Source organism: Fistularia commersonii, chromosome 1 (assembly GCF_037954325.1).
Source record: "Fistularia commersonii isolate RoL2024-O1a breed Wild chromosome 1, RoL_Fcom_v1.0, whole genome shotgun sequence".
In the NCBI taxonomy this organism is placed as follows: Eukaryota; Metazoa; Chordata; class Actinopteri; order Syngnathiformes; family Fistulariidae; genus Fistularia; species Fistularia commersonii.
Window position 1 is genome coordinate 2,492,104 of NC_141284.1, and position 10,922 is coordinate 2,503,025.

The 10,922-nt window shown below is 50.4% G+C and overlaps 1 protein-coding gene across 1 annotated transcript; it reads left to right on the top strand.

Moving 5' to 3' along the window:
• Nucleotides 1–1,581: 1,581 nt before the first annotated feature.
• On the top strand, nt 1,582–10,695 carry LOC147237098 (protein Niban 1-like). Its single transcript, XM_086143959.1, has 14 exons — nt 1,582–1,710; nt 4,917–5,047; nt 5,121–5,249; nt 5,330–5,444; nt 6,189–6,353; nt 6,752–6,867; nt 7,551–7,655; nt 7,767–7,929; nt 8,028–8,215; nt 8,293–8,439; nt 8,522–8,632; nt 8,955–9,062; nt 9,168–9,279; nt 9,349–10,695. The coding sequence occupies exons 1-14, from the start codon at nt 1,656–1,658 to the stop codon at nt 10,464–10,466; spliced, it is 2,763 nt and encodes a 920-aa protein (XP_086000085.1). The 5' UTR covers nt 1,582–1,655; the 3' UTR covers nt 10,467–10,695.
• The last annotated feature ends 227 nt before the right edge of the window (nt 10,696–10,922 follow it).

Genomic DNA, 10,922 nt, shown 5'->3' on the forward strand with positions numbered 1-10,922 from the left:
AAAAAAAAAATTAAGGGGGGCGGGGCACATTCACTAATTCACTAAAATAAATTAACATTTGTTTGGATCCGGCGTCTTAATTCCCCATCAACATCTTCCCGGAAGTGGAAACGTGATGGAACAAAAACAAGAATAAACGACTCCAGACCATATATTTTTCTCATGCTGTTTTGCTGCTAAAACTGAAAAATGGATTAAAGAAAAAATTCCATCATCACACAATTTGTCAAGAGATGACATAACGTTTGGTGGCCTTTAAAGAGACAAAAGAGAAGAACTCTGTGTCAATGTTATTTTAGGTTAGGCCAAGTTTTTCTTACACAAAAACATTGCAAAAATATCCCCACAATTTTACCATCTTTAAAAATGATTTTGAATTATATACATTTTTTTAATAACTATTTATCGTGAATCATAAATGTCGGGGTTTATGTTGATGCTTGTTTTCTGTGTGATTTTGGGGTTGCTGGGGTTGTTTTTTTTTTTTTTTAATTTTTTTACCTGAATTGAGCAGGAACAGTTATATTGCAGACTTGTGTGGCGCTAATGAGCTATTAATCATTAAACACACATTTTACCATCACCCGGGTGTTTCCCTGATTAAAATGCTACATTATATTACATATAAAAACTTGTGAAACCAAAAAATTCCTGTTTTATGGAAAATATTCCCTTAGATGCATTAACCTATATACACATTAAATTCCCCTTGCCATTTTTGTTTTATAGTTTTTCACACGGCCTTACAATTGTCACTCTTAGTAATTTGATTGTATGCAAAATAAGAGTTCAATGTCATTGATGCACGATTGGTTTTAGCCATGTTTGTTGGTTTGTTTACACTTTATAAGTTCAATAAAGGTTAAAAAGAAGGAGGTGGGGTGACGTCACAGGTTGAAAGGGGGAGGCGACCAGTTTCCATCTCAAGAGATGATATAACATTTGGTTTTTTTTAAGCAACAAAAGAGAGGAAACTCTGTGTCAATGTTATTTTAGGACTGGCCAAGTCTGGCTGATGCAAAAGTGTTTTACGTTCTGTATCAAGACCTTAAAACACTTGATAGCCTTAACTTTGACACTTTATATTTTATTGTATTTCTTATTCTCCCTCCTTCCAACTATTATCTATTATTGTTATGTTTTGCTCGAAACTCTGGCACAACAATTTCCTTCGGGATAAATAGAGTTGGTCTTATTTTATCTTATAAACTATTTTGAATTATTAAAAAAAAAAAAAATCCTTATGGAAAAAATCCAAAAAATATACACTTTGATGTCTGAGATTCCTTGTGAACCACCAAGTTAAATACATATTATATTCCTCCTGCAATTTATTTATGTTTTTTTTTTTTATCTATTTATGTTTTATTTGTTTGAAATTTATTTTCAAACAAAAATTTTTTTTGGAATTTTATTCACCTATTTATTTTTTTATGTTTTTCTTTTTCCTCGAGCATTAAACAGTTCTCACAAAATTTACCAATAAAAAAAAAAAAAAAAAAATAAATAAATAAAAAAGGGGGAGGGCGAATGGAGGGCGGGGTGACTTTCTCCTCCCTTCTTCCTCCTCCCCCTCCTCCTCCCTCCTTCCTCCCGCTGCAGCCGCAGACCGATGAGTCGGTACCTGCGGACGGAGCGTCACCTGTGGAGCCGCCATGGGGGTGTCCGCGTCCAGCCTGCTGGACGAGACCAAGTCCGGGTACATCCGAGGTAAGACACCGGGGAGCGACGGACGCGCTTGGGGTTCTCCTCCGAACTTGTTGCCATGGAGCCTCACGGTTGACCTAATCGATAATCGAAGGGGAGGGGGGGGGGTGATCGAAGGGAGTGATCGCCCCCCCCTCCCCCCGCCGCGGTTGGATTCACCCACCCGCAAGGGTTTGACGGGGATTCCCGCCTTCGGATTAACTTGTACCGGAAGTCCATCAGACAGGTTTGGACTCTTTTTCTTACTCTTTTTTTTTTTTTATTATTTTACGCGAATAACGGAAAGTTGCGCCTGATCGATCCGGATCGATAACCAGCTGAGAACTGGAGTAACCAAGAGTTAGTCAAAACTCATAGAGAGATGTGAGGTAAAGAAAAAAAGGGGGGAATTTGGTTTTAGATATGAAAAAAAAAAAAAAAAAAAAAAGGTTGAGCTGGAATTGAAAGAGCGATCGGGGCCAAGTATTGGCCAACGATCAATGGATGAAGAATTCCAATGGAAAGTCGGCACTAGCGTTGGAATAATGGGGACGAATTGGAAAGGAAGGTGCTTTTTCAAAATAAACGCTTCAGAGGGGCGGATTTAGTGTTTCCACAAACAAGTGTGCAGGGTGACCTCGGCTCGGGGCGCCGGGTCACCATGACGACCAGGGGGTTGCAGAAGCAGGGAGTCAATCAGTGGCCTTCTGGAGATCACTGCCTCCCATTTCAGGTCACGCCGGCATTTCCAGTCTGGCAGGAGGAAGGGGAGGAGGAGGGAAGGGGAGGTGATCCTACCTGTTTCCTCTTCTGGGTGTGTTCTTCTGGACGTTCCTCCAGCCCTCCTCCCGCTCTTCTTCCTCCTCATGTTCTCCTCACGTTCTTCTCATGTTCTCCGTCCGGATGATTGACAGCTGGCCCGTCCGAGTTAAGCCCCGCCTCTCGGTCACGATTGGCTCCAGCCCGTGAGCGTGCTAAGAAGATCAGCTCCTGAATGGATGAATGAATGAATGAATGATGGAAGGCGGTGAACCTGCAGAGCAGACGTTCTCCAGACGTTCCCCAGAGATTTTTCTACAGGAACGTCTGGCGGCGGTTCCTGCAGAACATGGCGGAAAACCCTGCAAGGAGACGGGGAAAAAAAACAGGAGCAAAGAGACGGGAGGAGGAGGAGGGATGAAGAAGTGGGGCGAGCGGAGGAGGAGGAGAAGGAGGAGGAGGAGGATGAAGATGAGGGGGAAAGGGAGGAGGAGGATGAAGATGATGGCAGAGCAGAAGAATGCCTGCGAGAGCTGCATGTCTGGAGAATGCTGTCACGCCGTGGACCAGAAGCTTCTGGAAACAACGGCCTCCATCTTCCAGAGGAACTCCTCATCCTCCTCCTCTTCCTTCTCATCTCCCTCTCCGTCCGTCCTTTTCTTCTCGTTCTTCTTCATCCTTCTCTCTCCTCTTCTTCCTCATCTTCCTCCTCTTTATTCACCTTCTTCATCCTCCTTCCTCTTTCTACAATCGTCCTGGTTCCTCCTCTTCCCGCTGATGTTTTCCAGCTGTGTCCTCCAGGGGAGCCTGGCTGACGTTCCTCCACGTTTCTGTAGTTTTTCCTTGTAGTTTCCAGACTCTTCCAGCCCGAACCCGAAGTCCAGAGGGCTTGTTTTTTTCCCTCCCCCCCATTTTCGCTGCTCATGTTGTGTCACCCAGCTGCTATGACATCACCGCTTGGATATTCACACACACACACACACACAAAGAGAGGAAGCCGACTCTCGGGGTCTCGGCTGGAAACCCACCTGTTGTTCGTCCGGTGGAAAACAGTCGGGTAAACAGAACCAGAGGAACCGGGCCGGGAGGAAACAAACAGACAGACGACGTTTTGTAGAAAAAGCAGCTGGAAATTTTAAAACTGCGATCACGGATTTTCCCCTCAAGTGATGGGAAAAAAAAACCCAGTGGAAAATAGTTTCATAAAAACGTGTTTTGTGAAATCAATTTCTTGATTTGTTTGTTTTCTGCTAATTTTTTCACAAATTCCTTGATTTTTTTTTTTTTTTTAATTTAATCAGTTATTTTTGCCCTTATTTTCCAATTTGCTGATTGATTTAATCAAAAAAAAATAAAATAAATAATAATCAGGAAATTCGGGAGGGTTCTGCGGCCAGTGAAAGAATAAAACCTTATCTGGAAAAGAATCGGGGGGAATTTGACGTCGTGGCTCCGAGACGAGGTCGCGGCTCCATGTTTGTAGTCCAAACACGGCTTTTCCAGCCGGGCGTGGGCTGAACGTGGAACCGGTCCTGCGGCTGACGTGGAAACCTTCCAGAATCCAGGCCTGGTCATTTGTCTTCGTCATCTCCTCCCTGGCGCCGAATGTGTTCACTTTTAGGGAGTTCCCTGAAGAGGAAGAAGAAGATTCAATGTTGAAAACATTCTGGGCTGGTTTTAAGCTTTGAAAGTCATTTCTTTTTTTAACAAAATCATTTTAAATGGGGGACTTCTGATGAAAACTGATTCAACTGTTTGTGTGTGTGTGTTTGTGTGTGTGTGTGTGTTCAACATTCCTGCAATGACTCACTGTATTTCCTGTCTGACAGCATGACCCCCCTTCACCCTCCCACCCACTGAAACATTCATTCATTCATCCCTTCATTATTCACACTTATCCTGTGCCGATACCAGCTGCGATTGGCTGAGACAAAAAAAAAACAAAACGTTTGTTCTTTGGTTTGACCTCTGACCCTTGACCCTCAGCGTTAAGAGAGAGAAAGTCCGGTTCCTCCCTGCGGACAAGCCGGAGGAGGACAATCTTCCTCCTATGCAAACCTGTTTACCCTCCTCTTCACCGCGGACAAAGCCCCGGGGCGGTTTTTGTTTCCACGGCAACAAGCCCCCACCCCGTGCTGTCGCTAACGCGTCAGGCGTGGAGGGATTGTTCTCCGTCTCTCCCGGAGGTCGGCGCTTGAAACGGAGTCCGGTGTCAGGAATCAGGTCGGCGTGTGAAATATGAGACCCCCCCTCTCCCTCCTCGTGCTGGCCAATCACAGACGGCGTTTAGACCCAGGCGTCACGTGACCCGTGACATCACGGGTAGGCTCAGGTGGCACCTGCCAGAGGCCCCGCCCCCTTCCGATTGACAGTCCAGCCGTTTCTGGTCTCTCCTCCCTGAGTTTTTTTGGCGTCGGATGTTCGTGGCCGGTGAAAGGTGGGCGTTTGAGTGCTCTGCGATCCCTTTACAGGCGAAGCCGAGGCGGAGCTGAAGGCCTTCGAGCCGTACTACAGGAAGCAGTTCTTCGCCGCCCGTTTCTGCGAGGTGGAAGAAGAGCTGCAGCAGAACCGGGAGAGCATCGCCCGGCTCCTGCAGCAGAAGGTCTGCGGAGCGTCCTCGCCCGATCGGCTCGGGTCTCATCGCTCCGATCTGACCGCCGCTGTTTGCTCACCAGGAGGCGCCGGAGGAGGCCGAGGTCCTCTACGAGGACGCCGTGCTTTATTTTGACGACAGCAGGAAGTGGCGGGAGCGCTACGTGGTGGTGAGGGCCAACTACTGCTTGGAGTGTCACGATGGTCTGGAGGTGAGCGCCGGCGGACGCCATAGACAACGGTGGCGGCGGCCATTTTTGAACTCCATCTCTTTATCTGTGCTTCTTATCAGAGCTTCATCAAAGGTGTCCCTCCCATCCAAAAGCTGCTTCCTACAGGGGGCGCCGCCGTGACCAGCGAGGACGCCTACATGGCCTTGGTGGACAAGTGTTTCCCCGATGAAACCGGTGAGTTACAAGACCAAGACCGTCCGCTGGGATGCGTTCAGGTGCCGTTCTGATGCGTGTTGGTTCTGTCAGGTTGCGTTCAGGTTCAGTTATTATGAATTTGAGTTGTGCTGGACGCGATCAGGTGCCGTTGCCTTGGTTTTTGGCTCCGTCGGGATGCGTTCAGGATCTATTGCTATGAATTTGGGTTCAGTCAGGATGCATTCAAGTTCTGTTGCTATGCATTTGGGTTTTGTAGGGATGTGTTCAGGCTCTGTTGCTACACACGTGGGTTTATGTTGAGATGTGTTCAGGATACGTTGCTATGCATTCAGGTTTTTTCGGGATGCGTTCAGGTTACGTTGCTATGCATTTGGGTTTATGTTAAGATGCCTTCAGGATCTGTTGCTATGCATTTGGGTTTTGTCAGGATGCATTTAGGATCCATTGCTATGTATTTGGGTTTATGTTGAGATGCGTTCAGGATCTGTCGCTATGCATTTGGGTTTTGTCGGGATGCATTTAGGATCTGTTGCTATACATTTGGGTTTATGTTGAGATGCGCACAGGATCTGATGCTATGCATTTGGGTTTTGTTGGGATGCGTTCAGGATCTGTTGCTATGCATTTGGGTCGTCAGGATGGGTTGCGATGCTTGCGATGTGCTCAGACTGTGTTGTGACCCTTCAGGTTCCATTGTGATGAGTTCAAGTGCCGTTGTGATGTGTGTGTGTGTGTGTGTGTGTGGTCCGTTGTGCGTTGCAGGTGTGAAGGAGGACCTGGCCCCGCCCCTGTCGGCGATGCCCGGTCCCTTCCCGGTTTATCTCCGTCTTCTGTACCGGAGGGACTCCTACTTTTGCTTTCGGCTGCAGGAGAAGCAGGAGGCCTTCATCTCCATCCTGTCAGACTGCATACGCCACCAGAACCAAGGTAGAACCACACACACACACACACACACGCACACACACACATCACTGGTGATGGGCTGTGGGTTACAGGAAGGCATGTGATTGGCTGTGGGCTCAGGTGGGGGCAGATGATTGGCTTAGGTCTAGATGGAGTCAGGTGATTATCCATGGGTTGGATGGAGGCAGCTGATTGGCTGTGGCGACCCCTGAAAGGAGGAATAGATCGGGGTCATTTTTGTAGTTTTCGGATCAAGGTCAGTGTCTTTTCCTCAGAGAAGCTTCACTCCAGGGAATTATCTCAAGCTTACTTTTGATCCCATCACCTTGCACCGCTGCCTCTGACAGTTGCCATGGCAACAGGCGGCTGCGAGCGGTATTTCGGGTGAGCCGATCCATTTGTGTGTGTGTGTGTGTCCTCAGACTTCCTGAAGAAGAGTAGCAGTGAGGTGAAGGCCTTCCTGCGGGCGGTGCAGCTCTACCGGCAGGATGGTGGGCGGAGCCAAGCCTGGGACATGATGATTGGCAGCGACGTCAGGGTGGGTTTGCTTGAAGCCCCGCCCACTTCATTCTCCTGTCATTTCAAAACATTTCTGCACATTTTCATGTGAAATTTTAACTTGGTTTTGGGGGAAACGCCCTATGAATCTGGTCATGATCTGTCAGATTCATAAGAATCTCTCACTCTCTCTCGCACACACACACACACACACACACACACACACACACACACACACACACACACACACACACACACACACACCACTCAAACATGGTCCGAGGGTACAGGAAGTGTGCAGGAAGCATCTTTTGTTTGCAGAGACTTCCTGTTGTTGCAGCGCTTAAATGCATTAATTACACACCTGCAGCAAGAGAGGGTCTCTCTCTCTCTCTCTCTCACCCACACACTCACACACACACACACACACACACACACACACACACACACGGGAAAGAAATGATTGGAATGAACTGAATGTCTGAATCTTGAAACCGCAGATGGAAAACTCATGAATCACAGACAAGGTGACAGAGATGGGGGAATGTGTGTGTGTGTGTGTGTGTGTGTGTGTGTGTGTGTGAGATCAGAAATAATGAGAGATCAGAAAAAATAATAGCGTCTGGTTGGTTTGACCTTCCTGTTCCAATCATGATACCAACTGACAGTTGAGCTCAAATCGTGTGTGTGTGTGTGTGTGTGTGTGTGTGTGTGTGTGTACAGGTGATGGCCAACCTGGTGATGGAGCGGCTTCTGCCCAGTTTGGAGAAGGACCTCCTTCCACGTCTGAAGGCCAAGAAGACGGAGCGGAGGCGGGTCTGGTTGGCGGTGAGCGAAGCCCGATCCCCGGCTCGGCCTCGGTCTCCTCGCACCCGTCGGTAGTTCAGAACTTTAAATCTGATGACCTCGGAGATCCACCTTTGGCTCCGCCCCCTGCAGACGGTGGAGGCCGCCTACATCCTGGTCCAGGAGCAACTCCTGACGTGCCTGGCCGACCTCAAGGACGACTGCAGGGCCGCTCTCCGCCAGCAGGAGGTGCCCCTGCGCTCCGACATGGACCAGATCCTGGAGTCCCGCCGGCGCCTGGAGCGGGAGGTCCGAGGTCAGACACACACACAAACACACATACACACACACACACATCTTCTCCTTGCTGGTGTGGCGCGCATCTGGACCATTTGGAGCGTGCGTTTTCCTCAGGCGGGGTGTCGGCGGCAGCGGAGAAGATCTGCTCCGAGAGCGTCCAGCCCTTCCTGAGCTCCGCCCTGGACCAGATGATGCAGCCGATCAGCTCGGGCTTCCAGGAGGGGCGGCGGCTGAGCGAGAACATGATGCAGCAGGTCTGCCAGGAGGTCCAGCAGGGGGCCACCAACGAGCAGCTGAAGCAGGTGATATAATCTCCTCTGTCCAATCGCCGGCGACGACCAGAATACCCCGAAAAACTGATTTTTCGCCCCCACGCTAGGCGCTGTCACGCATGGCGCGGCCCAACCTGCTGAGCTGCTACCAGAAGATCGCCGCCCTGGAGGAGAAGCTCCGCCCCCTGCAGGAGAGGTTCGGCCCCTGCAGCCTGACGGGGGTGGTTCACGGGGCGCAGATCGACCTGCAGCAGGTAACCGAAGTCCGCGATCGCCGCCGGCCCACGACGACCTTTTGTAATAACAGCCCGCGTTTTTTCCTGTTCTGTGTTCCAGCTCATGGAGAACGCCGCTCACACCTTCCAGCTGTTGTTCTACAAGGCGGTGCAGGACCATCCTGACAACGCTGCCGCCGCCGTCCACAAGGTCACACATAGAGTCCTCAAGGTCAGTCTTTAGAAGTAGTGACGTGAAGAAAAAAAAACAAAAAAACAAACTACAACTCAACCATAAACACAGAAGAAATTCAATCAAAATAAATATGAATTTTATACAGTATATAATAAAAGTTGATGATATGCAAGATAGAAAATAAAACTGAATAAAAAAAATTATGTATTCATGAAAATATACTTAGACAAGTAAATGTAAGAAGCGATGAAGGTTTCCTCCTTAGCCAGTCGACTCGAACGAGGACTGGAAACCATGGTGACCAAGGTCGTGTTTTTGTGTGTTTGTGTGTGTGTGTGTGTGTGTGTGTGGTGAGCAGCAGTTTGATTATGACAGCAGCTCAGTGAGGAAGAAGACAATCCAGGAGGCTCTGGTGGCCACGACCCTGCCCTTTATCAAGAGGAGTCTGCAAGACACGTGCACACTTGTGAGACTGAACACACACACACACACACACACACACACACACACACACACACAGTCCCAGCTCTGTGTTGCATTGTGCATTGTGTGTGTGTGTGCGTGTGTGCAGGATCTAAAGGGTCTGGAGCAGACTGTTGACAGTGACCACCTGGCCTTCATCCCTGTGGAGAACATCTACGAGCGTGTGCTGCTGCAGACGCTGGACGACAAGGTCACCAAAGGTACGTTTCCGACGGCGCGTCGGCCTCGGACGCGTTGCCGCTCGCTAACGCCTCGCTCCTCATCTCCAGTGGTCAAGGAGGCGGCCAATCTGAAGAAATACGACCTGATGACTGACAGCAGGGACCCTCTGAACCCGTCCAGCCGCTCCAGCCTGTCCGGCTCCACGCCGGGAAGCCCCGCCATGGCGCCGGCCAACACCGCCTCCACACAAGGAAGCCCCGCCTCCGCACCAGGGAGCCCCGCCTCCATGCCGGGGAGCCCCGCCATGCCGCCGGCCAACACCGCCTCAGCACCCGGCAGCCCCGCCTCCACACCAGGGAGCCCCACCATGGCGCCGGCCAGCACTGCTGCGGTTACGGGAACCCCCTCTGCGGCACCTGTGGCGCCGGGGAGTCCGGCTATCTCAGGCGGTTCGGAGAACTCCGACAGCCCCGCGGCCGCCATGGTGGCGACCAGCCCCAACCTGACGGCTCCTGGAAGCCCCGTTGAGTCGCCGCCCTCTCCGCTACGGGTCGCAAATGGTTTGTCTTCCAGCCCCGGTGAGGGCGGGGGTCACACCGAGCCCCTCGCCAACCTCGCCGTCTGCACAGCTGAAAGTCCGGAGACAGAAACCCAAGAAGAAGCAGGATGTCTCCTCAGACAGGAAGTGGCGTCTGATGTGAAAGCGGAAGAACAGCAGGAGGATGATGCGAGGAGGCGGAGCCAAGAGGTCTCGGAAGGAGAGACAAGGAAGGAAGACCAAGATGGCCGCCCCGGTGAGGACATGCATCCGGAACCCGCTGGAGCAGAATGTTCCGGATCCCAACCGGACACCTCCCCCGAGGTTGAGTCGGCGGCTCCCCCCGGTGGCGAAACGTCGGCCGACCAGCAGTCGGGGGACTGTGTCTCAGCGCCCAATTCTCTCGCCGTGTCGGTGGGGAGCGAGTCGCCGCCGTCGAACCCGGATACTGATGAAGACGGGTCAACGGCGGCGGAGCCTCTAGAACAGGAAGTGACGTGTGAGTCGCGGGTGAGCGGCGAGGAAAAGGAAGAAGCGGCGGGCGTCCAGGTGGTTGGTGTTGAGGAAAAGGCCGACGGCGGCGACGGAGAAGCTCCACCTCTCGACAGCGTGCAGGGGATCCGTGACCTGGTGACGGAGGTGTTCGAGGTGGAAGAGCTGGTGCCGCTCATCCCCAGCCAGGAGTGAAAGATGGCGTCCGCTCGTGGCAGGAAGTGACTGGCCATCGGGCGCCAGAACGGAATACTATTTATAGCAACGCTGTGAGCGCCGTCCAGGAACGCCGTGGCGCCACCTGCTGGTCGCGGGGCGAATTCTCCTTTTTTTAACAGCTTGCCTTTCAAAGTTGATCCTCCGGCCTTCTCACCTACATTTAAAAACAGAGCTTTTGTTGTACATTAAAAATATTATCAAAGTATTCCGGTTGATTTGGGTGACTTTGTCAAAAAATAAGAGGGGATGGGTTGGTTGCCACGGAGAGGACGGCCTTCGGTGTTTGCGCTGCGAAGGGTTTTCTGGGGAATGAAAAGGCGGTGAAACAAACTGGGGATTCAAGAAAACATTTTCTTGTTTGTAAATATATATACATATATATCTAAAGATTGTTTTTTCTTTTTGATGTTTATATATGTGTACGTATAGAAA